At 43.2% G+C, this 15,619-nt stretch overlaps 1 protein-coding gene across 2 annotated transcripts in view; it reads right to left on the bottom strand.

Annotated features, from left to right (window-relative positions):
- Positions 1–5,699: 5,699 nt before the first annotated feature.
- SLC24A3 (solute carrier family 24 member 3) overlaps positions 5,700–15,619 on the bottom strand; it is a 109,072-nt gene continuing 99,152 nt past the window's right edge. For both annotated transcript variants that reach the window (XM_063152673.1, XM_063152672.1), the window contains exon 17: positions 5,700–15,420. In XM_063152673.1, coding sequence (XP_063008743.1) covers positions 15,271–15,420 — 150 coding nt within the window. In that variant the 3' untranslated portion in view covers positions 5,700–15,270. The remainder of the gene's footprint in view (positions 15,421–15,619) is intronic.

Here is a 15,619-nt window from a genome sequence, read left to right on the forward strand (position 1 = left end):
GGCTAGCTTCTCTCATGGCAGCCAAGATTCCTGCATCAGACACTTTCCTCTTGCTCTGGCTCCTGCCCTAGATGCCTGTCACACTGCTGTGAGCTCTGTGGGAGTGAGAAGAGAAACCACAGCCCAGGAAAAGACAGAGCAGTCGCTGGGATCTCTGTCCTGTGAGCTGAACACCACAGGAACAGCTGTGCCATCCCCCAGCCATGGAGGCGCATCCACCCCAGCCTCCACAACTAGGTCATGTCCACCAATGACTTCAGAGTGACCTTTTCTCACCTGAAAACATGATGTGTGTTTCATTTCACAGCATGTGATAGTCATTACTTCAGTGCATTCCAAATCTGGCCCTTGGCAGCATTATGTGTATTATACTTTCGGCTTCAAGCTGGATTTCTTGTTCTGATTTGCTCTCAGCTGTTCTTATAGCAACAGAGGAGGGAGATGGGAATCAAACTGCATGAAGAAGGCACAGCAAAAACTGCTTAGGAGCAAAACAGACTGAGATGTTCTGTTTAGTTTTCCTGATTACTTTGTCATACGCTGTGAACATATCAAAGGGAACATAATTACACACATACAAAGAAAAAAAGCCACCAAAAAACCCCACTAACCAACAAGTGAACAAAACCCCACAGAACTGAGCCAACTAGTTTTTCTGCAAGCCTAGATTTTGTAGCTAGGCTAGTATTGGGACCTTGAGTTGTTCTGTGCTCTGTTCTGTTGCCCCACAATGTACAGCGAGGCAGAATCTCTCCTTGTTCCACCTCTTCCCCTTCTCTCAGCCTTGTCCCATGAAGGTAGATCTGGCCAACAGCTTTCCAACACTCCCTCACATCAATACAGATCTCCATGGTGGGGTTCTGATGAGAGAGATGACCACAGCTACACTTCCTGACCAGCCAAGAAATGAAAAAGTGGAAAAGCTGCATAACTGTATTTCCAGCTCAGCAGCACTTACTTTTTTACTTTCCCTCCCTTTTAATTTCAAGATTTTTTTGACAACAGTATTCAAACACGATGTATACTTATAATACAGGGATGTGCAAACACTTGGACATCTCAGTTCCCAGAGAAGGTGTGCAGGAGAAGCCCAAGTTTCTCAGAAAGCCCCTGCAGAGTCAGAGCAGCACAGAAACACCACACACATCTCTGAGCACTGTGAAAGGAAGAGGTGAGGGCCATGGCATCTGATCCATGTCCTCACCAGCAACCTCACCAGCTCAGGGAGCAAGAAGGGAGGTGCAATAATGAGCCTCCAGCTGCCAGTGAAAGCTCATTGCAGCTGTGTATCTGCCAAAAGCCATTCCTTTCTCTATAATCCAAACCAAAGTAACATGGCAGCAGTGATGAGCCCTCTGTCAAGGGAGATGATGACTGCCAGACACTAGCTGTGAATAATCCTCAGGGACTTGGGAATGATCTGAGCCATGTTTTGATCCCACTGATGAACATGTATCTTTTTTTTATGGTGTGGGTAGGAGAGAAGCAGTGGTAGACCTGTGTTTGGGTCAGGACTTCCTCAGTGCACCCCAGTTCAGCATCCCTGATTCTATCTCTGACCCACCACTGAAGCACAGCACCTTGAGCTGATTTGGAAGTACCAGCTACTGAGTAACCAGCCTCTGCCTTCAGTGTGGTGGATGGAGTCCTGGCAAAAACCAGCATGCTCTCATCACCTTCAAAAAAACCAGGCTGACACTTCCAGTATTTCTCTCACAGCTGTCTTAACTTGCAGGAAAGTAATGGTTGTGATTCATGCTTTTATCTTTACACTGAAGAGGGAAAAAGACAGTGGTTTTAGCCTGGCTTTAGAATTGTTTTCTAAATAAACTCATCTGTGCTCTAGATCTCCAGTTACAGTGAGGAGTGCCATACACCATACAATTTATGGGACAACAGATCATTAGGGGGAACTGTGATGAACCAATTATCTCTCCCTTCAGCATCATGTTTTGACAGTGCACTGTTTAACTAGACCCTACAAAAATTTAATTACTAGTGTACTTTATGCTTCTTAATTAATACTGTTAATATCTAATCCTTCCCCAGACTTAGAACAGCATTGTCTGTGGGCACTCCAAGGCAGCAGCAGGCTTTTGCTTTATTATCTCTTGGCAGCCAAACCAGACCACTACAAACCTGGAGGAGAATCAGGCCTCCTCTATGCTCAGATGGCAACAGGAATGCCACTATTCCAGGGGAGGGGAAAGAATTCCTGCAGCTGCATTGAAAGCTCTTGTGTTTATTGGTGAAAATACTAACATTTCCCAGTATGCTTTCAAATTGAAGCCAAGTATTTTGCCTTTGGTTTGGAGCTGCTTGTAAAAACAACAAAGTCATACCCAACCAGTAACTTGAGGATCATCAGCTGCAAATGTAACTCCCACAGATGCAGGCAGGAGCTGGCTGGTCTAGAACCTGCTGTGCAGCCTTGGGAGTTTGAAGAATGTCCTGAGACTGGTTTGTGAGCTAAAGCACTTGCTTGTCTCTTATGGGGAGCAAATTTGTGTATACAGAACAAAACCCATTGCAGAGACAAACAGTACTTGTCTAAAGTGCCACTAAATATTGCTACCATTCCCTAGAAAGGCCAAGCAGCATGAATTCAAATGGCAGGAAGCAAGAAGAAGAGATGGTACCTAAAATGTACTACCCATGAGTCCAAGTTCATTAATCATTAGTTGACAAAACCCAGCAGATTGTTACCTGGTATTTGGCACTTCACCTTCAGCCTGGAGAGAGCTGCATCAGCCAGGAGTGAGGACAGGCCAGGTTCTTGGGCTGTGTTCAGCACTCTAGAGGCAGCTTGGTTTGAACAGTACAGCCTCAGCAACACAGTAAACAGCTTTGAGTAAGTTTGACAAGATCTGGCCTGTTAGGTTTAATATTTTAATCTGCTGCCCAAGTGTACTGTGGCTCTAATCACAGCCATGGTGGATTCCTCGAGTAGCTGAAGATTAGAGACCATCAGTAATCCCTGCTGAGCTGCACAGATGAAAGCTAACAAGAGGATTTAAGGAGGAAATAAGGTATATCCAGAAATTCATTATGTTCCAGTTGAGACAAGACAATCCACTAATATCTGACAACTGAGCATAGTCCAGAAAACTGGAAACAGATATTGAAAATGAGCACATTTCAACAGGCCAAATGCAGATGTGATGAACCAGTTCTAAATATTCAATCCAGGAAGCTCTGTCACTAGGGATGGATAGCATTCCTGTTGGCTACTTCAAGGCTCTATGCCCTAGATGGCATTGCTCTGCAACATTAGAAAATACACTCCTAAAATCCAATCTCTCCCTGCAGTCAGCACAAAAGGATTTCAGGCAGTACAAGTGTTGATTTGAGTTCACACACAAAGCAGAGTTCTCTTTTTAAAATGTTACTTGTTTGAGACATTTGCACTGCAGCTGATATATTAATTATTCCACTTTTTCTTTTCCCTGGTTGTTTTTAAAATGCTCACTTGTAAAATCTTCCAGTGTGCACAGTTTGAAGTAGTTTCACTGCACCTGCTCTCTCCAGGCTGTGGCATTCAATTGTTTTTGTTTATTCTGTGCTACTCTTCTCTAGCGACTTGCTTGGCACTGTAAAGAGAGTGCTGTTTGTTCCCCACAGTCTGAGGCTGAAGATCACCCTCCTCCTCCTCCTCTCTGAATGCTGCAGCCTGCTGGAGGCAGCTGGACGGGAAGTGGGCAGGAGCTCAGCTGTGCCCAGAGGGATGAGCAGGGAGGGAAACCACACAAACCCAACATACCTGCAGCTCACTCCAAGTCCCAGTGTCCCCACACTGCTCTCCCCAAGGCATGGCCACATGTTTCCTCTGCTTCAGCTTCCCAGCCAGCACAGTGTGCTGGGAGCACCCCTGTGCATCCATCTCCAGCACCAGGGACTGAGAGCTGCACTTCCAGCTGCACTTCCAGGAGCTGTGCAGCCAGCAGCAACCCACAGGCTGCCCAGCTTTAGGCAGCAGAACAATCTGATTTTGGCACTAAAAGCTCTAACAGCTAAAGCCCTTGTTTTCCAGGGTGTGGTTAGCATGTCTAGGATGTCCATGTCCTGGCATGCCTGTGCAAAGGTGGGGAGAAGCCTCAGGCAGGTAGGAAGTCTCACCTGGAGCTGGGAGGTGTGCACAGGGCTGCATGGATATGCCCCAGCCCTCCTGCAGTGTAAAACCCCATTGCTTTGGGGTGCCAAGCAGCCCCACGACCTGCCCAGCAGGCACGCACTCTTTCTGTTGGAATAAACAGGTGAAAATCAAGTGGGCAGAGCCTGGAGGGAGATTTTTATCTGCAATTTACAGAGAACAGACCTCTTACCTCTGCAAGTATTATTTCAAAGCAAATAACTGCTGGGGTGGCAAAGACACAAGTCAAGCCTCTGTAAAGCAAGCTAGGAGTGAGCTCCAAAGGGGAAAACCCCCCAGATTTGTGCTCTAGTTTTGCATATTTAAGGTAGTCATGTGGGAGAGGAGTGTTAGTTTTCTTTTAACCAGTTTGTACTTTTGCTCTGATGCTTCTTTTTTTTTGTTTTTTTGTTGTTCTGCACTAAGAATTCACATCTTTGCTTAGTCAGGGTTTGGGATGGTTGAAGAATAACTGTAAAGGCAACACAGGAACAGCTTCTAAAGAAGCAGAAGTGAATACATAAATATGAATACATGTTTATCCATATCTACTCCATTGAAAGCAATGATGGCTTGCCTTCACACTCTAATTTTCCTAATTTTAATGGAAGCGGTTAGAAATTCATATACTTGCCTGATCTCTGAAAACCAATTTCTAACTTTCCAGGCTGTAAGCTACATAAAAATTTTCTGAAGTGAAGCATGCAAGGCAGAACCAGCAAGATGCACATTTGTCATATCACCATGGCATGGGGCAGGGAGTGAGAGCATCTTCAGAGACCAACAGCCAACTGGAGCTGCACCAAATTGTGACAAGAAACAAGATTATCCTTGAACCAGAAAACCAGTAATGGGGAAATACCTAGAGAGATGGAGCATCTGTATGGATTCCAACATATGCTTTGGGTTGCAAGCACACAGAGATGGAAATCAAACAATCACACCAGTGGAAAATATTTTCAAGACAACCGCTGGGCTGGCACTCATCAAAGCCATTTTCTGCATTAACATCAAAAGCTGCACCTCACCCCTGCACTCGTGGAGTGTAGGATCAGCACATGTGCCTTTCCTGCACTGCAGGACTCTTCTGCACCTGCAATGAGCTGTGGATGTGCAAATAACCTGCCTGAGACACAGCACTGCTTCTTGGAGACATGGAGTGTACTTCAGAAGGATCAGATCCTTTTGTCAGCAGATGTTACACAGACTCAAGTAAAGGTGGTTCAGGTGAGGCAGCCAGACCCAGCTACATGGCAGGATCTCAAACCTTTCCTTCAGGTTACTCTGGATTCCTCAGGAAATGATGAAACTGAATTTAGCTGAAGCACGTACTGGATGACTTCTAAAGGAGCTGCTGTGGGGCACACACCTTTACAGCAAACACACATTCAGTGCCACAGGTAATCCAAAGAATAAAAACTCTCTTTTCTTCTTCCTTCACTCCCTAATCCAGTGCTCAGGTCAAAAAGGGGTATGAAGTACTCTCAAAATTAAGCCAAAAATTAACAAATCATTGGGATCGGAACCCAAAGGGGTGCTCTAGTCCTATGTCCAAGCACACCCTGAAATGTTAAGTTAGTACAAAGAGAGGATATTTTTATTGATAAACGTTATATTGTCTTAGTGTAGATGTCTGACACATTATTAAATCAATTGACAAAACATTTAAAGTAATTCATTCTGATAAAACTTTTTGATATTCCATAGACAATAGTGCTGTGAATTTTGTTTATAGTATAACACATTAAAAACACAGAAATACAAGTTTCTAATTTCATAGGTTACCAGCAAACAGAGAAAAATGCATGCTTTCATTTCTGTTAGATTTGTAACTTACACAGGCAAGTGGAACAGCTATGCATAGAAGACTACTCTAGATTAAGTTGTAAAACATACAGAAAGGCTGACCTTATAACACTTGTACAAGTATGACAAAACCATTGCAACTAATTTCAAAAGGTAACAAATGTTTTGTCTGTGGCTCCACCATTTTAACACTTTCAAGCTGACTTAATAGAAAGCTATTTTGAGTAGAATTATATTACTAGAAACCACTGCTTGTTTTGCTTTCTGCTGGTTGTAAATGAACATACATTATATATGTACATTTGCACTGAGTTCCACCTACATTTTCTTCCTTATGATTAGAAGCATCACAGAATTGCCCAGAGGTAAGGGACCCAGACAGTGTCATTTGATCCCCAGTCAAACAGAAAGTGCTCCTATCAGTCACTTTTATTGCTGTGCTCCCTGCAGCTTGGATGCTGTGACTGTATCACAAAGCAGAGACCTCTCCATGCCCACAATTCAGAGATACTCTCAGCCCTCTGGTTTAGAACAAGCCACAGCAGGGATCACGTTCAGCAGCCTAAGACTTCAGCAACAAACTTCAGAATAAACCCAAATTTTCAATTATAGCGCTGTGAAATTATCAGATCTTGAACAGATGACTGCTGGGCCCTGAAAGGATTTAAACATCATCCTCCCCCCTGCCCAGGATGCAGTGCTGGCCCTGGGGCTGTCCCCACATGCCTTGGTGATGCCAGGCTCACTGTGGCTGCTGAGCTTGGCTGCCTTTGGCTTGGCACCCGTGTACACACATCAGCTTGGGTTTGGCTTGGAAAAAACACTGGAAGGGGCTAAAAGTTGCACAGCATACTAGAGGGTTAACAGGTCTGTCTGCTCACCTTTGTGTTCTCTGGAATCCTGATTTACCTGAGTCTCAACTCCCAGTGCCAGGCCTGTGCTGAGTGCTCGGCAGAAGTGCCCCTTCCACTTGTCACACACCCAGAAGTGGCACTCCCACCCTCCCACATGTCCCAATGGCTGGGGCTCTGATGAATGCACCAGCAAGAGGAACACCCAAGCCATGGCCAGACCTTGCCAGGAGGCTTCATATTGCACAGGACTTTGACAGACAGCAAAAGAATTAAAAAAATACCCAAACAAATCCCCCAAACTGTTACAAACATCTTCTGAGTAGCGTATCTGTCCTGAAAGCAAAGATTGGATGCAAGGATGAAGGCAACATTCCATCAGTAACCTCACACAACACTGCCTGCACAGTAGGGAACTCCCAGCTTTACCAGGGGGGACAATGAAGTCAATCACACTGCTCCTCAAGGGAATGCTAACTAAAATTCACCCCTAAATCTTCACTGCACACCAGAGAACTCTCAGGTGCACAGACTGTGATTGGCCCATCCATGCAGCCAGGGGAAGAGTTGGAGATATTGGGTAAGGCATCTCTCTACCTTCTCCCTCAAAAGGGACAGAGTACTTCTCATCTTTCCTGACCAAAGACCAAGGGTTACAAAGATCAAGTAGCATCCAGGAAAATCTTCAGGTAAATGTGACCCCTGTGAAACTGAATTACAGACAAATTTTTGTGGTGCCATACTATTTTCGCCTGCACTTTCTCTCCACTGGTGCTGCATGATTACAGATTCCCAGTGTGTCCTTTGCTCCTGGCATCCATTAAACAAAATCAGAACGAAATTACTAAACAAACACGCTTGCTTTGGCTTCTTTCAAAAACCTGTTGTGGTTCAATCTCTGTGCTTGCTCACTTCACCTATAAGCAATTTTACAAGGCAGTTCCATGATACAGAAATGCATGTTATGCTCAGAGGTCCTGACTGCAGTGAGAAACACAAGAGGAAAAGGTTGTTTCTGAGAACCAAGGATGAAAAACTCAGCTGAGCTCTGTGCTTGACAGAATATAGGAGCTCACTCTATGCAAAACTTGCATAAACATTATTAAAAACATTATCACAAACCTTCATGAAAGACTGAGGCTGTACTTTGTACAATCAGGCTTTATCTTCCATTTTTTTTCTTTCCTGATCTAAAATTGCCCCATGTCTTTAAAAGATGGCAAAATAAAGTCCCCTTGAATACATTGTAAAGTCCTTTTACATCTGTAAAAGGATTCCATTGTTGCTGATGTGTGTTCCCCCAGGAAACCCTACTGTATCCCCCCTGATAGTGATGATGTGACAGATTCTCTACACTGGAGATCTGCTGACCCCCTGAAACCAAACCAGTGTGGTGGAAACAGGGGAGAGCTGTGTTTGTGGGTGGTGGGACAATTTTTACTGCAGGATTTCAAGGTGGGAGGTCCTTGCCTGCTGTAAATGGGAACAGCCCTGCCATAAAGCTGGGACAATAAATGCCAGCTTCCCCCAAGCATTAGCTGGCACATGACACCTGGTCTAGGGGGATCTTCACATTTAACCAGAGCCAATCACTTACTGTTGAAAAGAATTGGGGAAAACAAGTCAAAGGAAGATTAATTCCTTAATGAGAAAGGGGGAACAAAAAAACCCCACCTCTAAATATAATAATAAAAAAGTCTTCTTGCGGGTAGACATTATGAAATATGGATTTTGGTTATTGCAAATGGTACCTCGTGACAGCGATATTACAAGTATTAAAAGTGCAAGGAGTATTTACTATTTACATATTTCTACATCACCTGCAGAAGCATCTTTGGATCTCTCAGCATTTCTCAGCTTCTCTACTAATAAAAGTTACAAGAACCATTTGAGAAGGTCTCACCCCTTTTTGTGGCCACTTAAAAGGACAGAATGATGCTTTAAATAGCTCAGTCTGCTTGGCCCCTGATCCAGGGAAACCTGGCATTGGCTTTAGGAAGGGACCAAAATTAGGTTCCTAAATCTTCTGCCAGCACGTGGAAATGTTTTCTTGAACCAGGGGCTCAGCACTCTGTGTTTGATAAATAAATAAATAAAATGCACAAATACTGCAGCACAGAACTTTCTGACCTCCTCAATGTCTCACACATGCTCTTTTTCTCCCTCAAAGCTGACTTTATATTCAGCAATAGAACTGGAATTTCAAATGACTAACAATAATTAGAAATATTACTCAATGTACACAGATGTATTACACAGATGCATGGCAACTGCCATGCACCACTCACAATACCTTGCTAAAACAAATACAAAACTTTGCTTGAGTTTATAAATAGGCATGTGTAAGACTGTCTTAAATACTCATACACCTATAGTATCTTAGCACTTACCATGGTAAGAATTTATTCCTATGCAGAAATAGCTGGTTACCACAGGGCTTCAATTTAACAACAGTTCACACAAATACTTTACTAGATAAAGTGTATACATATATATGTATAAATATTTTATTTTGCTTGAATACAAATCTATGTCCATATATTTTTTAAAAAACCACTAAAAACCTGACAATGAATTATATAAACTTGTGACCAAGTCCCTCAGTAAAACTCCCATAGTATAATCTGGTTTCATAAAGTGTAAAAGGCCCAGGTCAGATCTAAAATCCCTTAATTAGATCAATTATATTTATTGTATAACGCATGTCTTTGCACAGGGTGCAGAATTCCCCTGAGGGGGTCGCTGAAAACACGTGAGAAGTGTTCCCATGTCCTGTGCAGTGCCTGATTATCCCAGTGGAACTTTCCAGGCACTTTCCAGGCAGGCAGTTTGTGCTGTTTGGAGCCAGGTGCTCAAAGGCTGGTGTGCCAAGCAAGGATCTCCTTGCATTTTCTCCCACCAGCTTACTGGATCAAAACCTGCACACTATTTGTGCTGGCCCAGTGCATTAATTCTGTGTTACAGAAAGCAGCACGTGGGCCAGAGGGATACAGAGAAAGTCAAAGCAAAATTCTGAATCCTGGCAACACAAGGAGCAAGATAAAATAAGGAAGCAAAGTGGGTGGCTGCTGGGTGTACAGGGATTTATCTGCCCCTGGGAGAGATTTTGGGCACACCAATGGAAAATCTCAGTTACAAATGCTCAGCACTGGAGAGGATCTGTAACCAGCTACAAACATCCTCGCAGGGGCAGGCATACAGTGGTGTGGTTTTCCTCAGCTGGCAGTAAAAATGTTGTGCTGAATTGCTGCTGTAAAATTATCATGTTGCCTTTTAGCACCATTCAAATCCTACCTGGCAGAGACAGATTACACTGACAAGATTTCTGTCAGGTTCTTCTGGTGTGGGGGGTTTCAAACTTGTTCTGCAAGTCTATTAGAAAAACAGAAGCCTATCTAAAAAGTACCACAATAAAATAATTTCTGCTACATAAATACATTTTAAAATGTGTTGCTTAAAACAATCTGCTTTTTTTGGAGGTCTTCCTGAAATTAGGTGCTTCTACCCAAACTTGGACAGCTTGGCCTAGATGTCAGACTGTTTCAGGCCAGCAAATAATCCATTTCATTGCCAATTTACATCCCCAGGGCACAACTAAACAGACTTCAATTCCTTACCCTATTTCTTTACCAGAATAAAGTGAACTTCTCCAAAAGGCAGGGATCAAATCCTCACCAGAGCTTGATTCTGCAGATTCAGCCAGACAAGTGCAAGCAGTTTGGGCAGAAGTTGATGCTTTTTGGAACTGTGCTTCAGATTTGAGGCCACTAAGTGGTAACAGAGTATTTATGTAAATTCCCTTAAAGGTGCTTGGTCTTATTAATTAATAGTCATTTATCTATTCAGGTAAGAAAATAAAAAGGCCACTCACCCAAAAATATGCAGTGTCCTCATCCCTTCCAGGACTCTGCTACAAACACAGCACTGACCCTACAACAGTCACAGGGGTTCTGCCCCTGATTTCACAAAGGTCAGATTTCACTCAAGTCCCTGAATACTGAACAATCCCTTCCTGAACCTAAGCCCTGCATTCTGCTGGGAACATCCATTCAGCACACCCAGACTCTGCAGCTCCTTAAATCTGAAGTGGCTGAGGTCTTTCAAATATTCAAACTTCCACTACTTTCCTTAAAACCATGGCTTTAAACTGATTCAGTTGAAGTTGTACCAGTCTAAAAGGGACATTTTTGCCAGGATTTAAGTCTCTTTTAGACTAACTTGCAGTGGCTGCTGATCAAGCAAAACTTTGAAAGCACAAGGCAGAATTAAATTCAGGTAAGCATGGTCCACTGAGATTGATTTTTAAAATATATTTTTAAACAAGTTTAAAGCTCCAGTGGTGTAACTTTGAAAGTGACAAACCTCACACTGTTGCATCTCTGTGAACTTTAATTGAAAGGATTAGGGTTTCCAAAAATCTTAATATAAGAAATACTTGTCAGTCAGCAGAAAGCTATGGTTTTCTAAAAAGTTATTCAACAATACTAAATGTACATTTTATCTCACAAGTATCAATTGGAAAAGACATAAAAATCCCTGTTCTGACAGAGGGGTATTAAAAGTTACCTTCAGGTTACTCCACCTGCCTCGAATGTTGTTTTTCCTAAGCATGACTGCCGTTCTACCTGATTTGTTTTGTCAAGGAAAAAAGCCAGTCCTGCACCTTGTTCTCCACAAGCACAACCATCACAAATCCAAAGTTAATCAACTGATTTCAGTGGCACAGCTGAGGACAGAAATCTGGAAACTAAGCATGCAAGTGGCATCACAGCAAAACCAAAAAATTATGCAAATTAAAATCTCCCATGCACACATTTCATATTGGTGTTCCTATCACAGAAAAAGTCTATTAAAAAGCGTAGCACATGCAAATTAAAATTTAAAAACAAAAAGAGGGGAGGAGAAAAAAGGCAAGTAAAAAGTTCACCTTTGGTAGGGACAAAAGCAGTTTTCCCAGCATGTCTTAAGACCATCTCTTATCATACCCTCTCCTGTCATTCTGCCTTTGAACCACTGTCAAAGGAAGGCCATCCATGTCAAGCAGATCTGAAGCCAGCCAAGGGTCACATATTTAAGTCAAAGTAAGAACTGCAGTGAAGCCTCTCCACGGAGAAAAAGGCTCTTTAATCTCCCTTTGAAATACTCACTGAAGATCATCTGAAATTGCTAGGAATGGAAACAAAAACAGTTGCCTGGTCCAAGAACCAGAGCAGCCTCGGACGTGAAGGTGACCCTTGCTTTCAGAAGATGAAAACTGCAAATGAATCACAGTCATGCTCAAAATACCCAACACAACCCAGCTTCCCTGGTGGCTCCCTGCAGCCCCCAACCCTGAGCCTCAGAGCCCCTCAGCTCCCTCTTTGCAGCCCCAGTGGCTGTGCCAGCCTGGCTGGCTCCTGAGCCCTGCATGCGCTGACGGCTCGCGGCCATGGGCAAAGCAGAGCCTCCCACGGGGACACTCAGCCAGGCACTGGCTGTCCTCCAGAGCCTGACCTCGGGAGGGCAGAGAGAACCCCCTGGGAGGAGAGAACTCCTGGGAGACTCAGTCCTCTGCAAGGCCCAGTAAAGCTCTGAGTATGCCCTGCATTGGAAGAGAACTGTCCATGCCACTTTTGGAGGCAGCGTACAGGAAGGATGCCAAAAATTGCCAGTTTTATGCTCTTCTAGTCACAGGCTGTGACTGAGCTAACAAGAATGAGAGGTGTTCTCTCTCCTGGCACACTCAGTTGGTCTGCTCTGTTCCAAAGCAGGCCTGGACCTGATGACTTTGATGCAAATCATCAGCACATCTATCAGAAAGCATCGCTTTAGGACGTGCTTATCGAGCCATCTACGGCACAGGTAACAGCAGTTCAAAGTACCTTTTGCTCCTGCTTAGAACAAGCTGCTTGCAGAACATTCTGGCAACACACACAAGTATCAAAGCAAGGTATTTCAGGTTTTACACACAACACAAAACTACAATTGCTACAGTATTTAACGCACACCAGTAGGAAAAGTTCCTAAGAAATACACGTGTAGTTTTTGTGCCATGGGATAGGTAATGGCTATTTCGCAGAAATAGATCCAACTGGCTCCATTGGAGCAGCAGTACAAATATTCAAAATAGAAGAAATAATAGGCCCTGATATGAAACTTCTTTTATTCCTTCCCCTTATCAGCAAGGACACACTCTGCTTAGGAGCAACTCACTATGAAGTGAAGCTGCGTGTTTGTGGGGTGGCTTTAGTGACACGTGTGCCACATTGTTGCAAACATCATTTGATTTACAGAAGTATTTTAGGCATTTTAGTGGTTGCTATTATTATTATTCATCTCATTAACAACAACAACAAAAGAAACAAAAACCCAACAACAGGAAGGTACAGTGGGCTTGCTAACACAAGGGGATGTCCCGTGGGCACAGGTATGAGAAGGCTGCTCAAACCTCAGCTGCAGAGCTCAACAAGCAGCAACACAATTGCTTTCCAGGATGGAAACTGGCAAAGCAGGCATGTCATTCACTCTCTCTGCTGTCTGTCCCTGGACCCTTTCTTCTTCTTCTTGCCAGGGATCCACCAGCACATGCTGCTCCCAGTGGGACATGGTTTTTTCCACAGGACTTCGCTGCCACACACAGTGCAAGAGCTGCCAGTGCCTCCCCGTGTTTGGTGTAACAAACAAAGAAAACCAGCTGCTCAGCTGAAGGGAAACCACAGGGTGTAAATATTTTCATTTACAACATTTTGCCCAAAGAAAATCAGATCGGAAAAAATCAATTCCAAAAGTGCAAATGAAAAAAAAAAATTGGCTTTTCATCTGTGAACACAACGTGGCTCTCTTCTTTTTTCTTTTAAACTGGAGCGCTTTCTTTTCCTGCTATAGTTTAGGGTTTGGTGTTTCAGGTTTTTTCCTTTCTTTCTGTTCTGTAGGGTTTGCTGTACCTTTACTATTATTTGCCACTGTTTGTACCATAGACAAAAACATTCACCTAGCTGGTAGTCTCTTAATACATTTCATAGCAGAACATATACAAGAGGATCAGAAGTGATCAGTGCTCAAAGTAAATACAAGTGGCAGGAACGCACAGTATCAATACATACAAATGAAGCAGTGATGGTGTTTCTTAGGGGTGGAATCTGCCTGCATATTAATACAGAATTATACAAAATCTAGCAGGGATATTGGAACAATGAATAGCTAAACTTTCACAATAACTTAAGATCTGTGAGCGAGTCTGCAATGAAGATATTCCACATTTTAAAATGTGCCATCTCTGTCTGTGTCTTCCTCCCTCCCAAAAGGGAGAGGTGATGAATCCACATGATCTGTTATCAGATAAGTTCAGCTGCTTAAGACGAAAAATATCTGGCCAGGTCCAGTGTATTCTTTAAAGAATGGCAAATTATGACTTCAGTAACTATGTCTGTGCAAAATATGCCTCTTTCCTCTTAAAGAAACCAGTGTCTGTAACTCATTTAGAAAAGTTTTCACATGTACTTATGTCCTTCTCAGAACAAGTAAGACATGAACTATTGAATCCCCCCCCAAAACAAGAAATCTGATGAAGCAGAGAAAGTTCTGACCTTCCATTTCCATGTACAGACCATTAAAAACCAGGCCACCTCCTTGGTAGCCCTTCTGGGCTGGAGATCAAACTATTGCTTGGAAATAACAAACACCCTAGTAATAAAACTCCAACATTCATAGTAAAATGGTAGCAGTGTTTACCCTTTGAATCCACATTTAGCTTGCATTCTTTAACAAACCTGTACAAGGTTAATTATTTGTAGTAAAAAGTCATCAGTTTTGTTCCTTGACAATCTTCTTTTATCCATTCTTATGCTGAGTACCTTGAATTGCATTTCCATTTTACACTGCCCTGTGGCCTTTGGATTGTTACAGGAGACCCAGCACTCAGGAGGAGAAGATGCAAGAGAGGACGTTGATCTCTGGCAAGTAAAAAAAAAAAAAAGAAAAAAAGCAACACCCCCACCCCCAAACAAACAAAAAAACCCTGCAAACCCAAAACTAAAAGCTAAAAACAAACAAAAAACACTCCCCACAACCAAAAAAAAACAATTATTCTCCTTGAAAGTCAGCCTCCATACGACGTACCCTCTCCTGCATTGTAGCAATAGTCTTAAGTCATAAATTAATTAGTCTTCCATCAAATAACTTAAAAAAAGAAGGAATTGTAGCAGACCAGTTTTGACTGGCTTAACGCCAGTTAGCAGCCAGTTCATCTTGAGTCTCAGTCACACTGTTCAAAAACTGAGCAAGGAAATCACATGGATGTTGAGAAAAAAGCTCTTCACATGGATGAAGGACTGTTCCAGGCTGTGGGGGCCAGGGAGAGGGCAAACCTAGACGGGGCCACGGGTCCTATGAACAGTGAACAGGATATAGGTCACGACTTGGAGGTGCACTGCATCCAGGAAATCCAGCCGTGGCTTGTATTGCACAGGAAAAAAGGAAGCTCCTCCCGACAGTCTGCCACCTGGGTTAGTGATCTCTGCACATTGGCAAGTTCACAAAAGTGAAAACATTGAATTCTGTCATGATGGAGAAACACAGGAAGATGCCATAAAGGGAAAGGCACACACACCCTAGCTTCTTATCCAGTTTCCATTTGTTCATGTGGACACCAAAAACCTACAATAAACACAGAGTAAGACACCACAGCAGGAACATTTTGAATCAAGTGGTAAATCCCCTCCTCAGCTACAGGAGCCAAAAGAGGGCTGTCCCCTTACTGATGATGATTAGTTGGAAGCAATCACAAACTGCACCAAGTGAGCTGAAAACCACAGCTCAAGTGAATCAGAGCAGCAGTCACAAAAGCCACCCTGAC

Source organism: Melospiza melodia, chromosome 3, assembly GCF_035770615.1.
Source record: "Melospiza melodia melodia isolate bMelMel2 chromosome 3, bMelMel2.pri, whole genome shotgun sequence".
Classification (NCBI taxonomy): Eukaryota; Metazoa; Chordata; class Aves; order Passeriformes; family Passerellidae; genus Melospiza; species Melospiza melodia.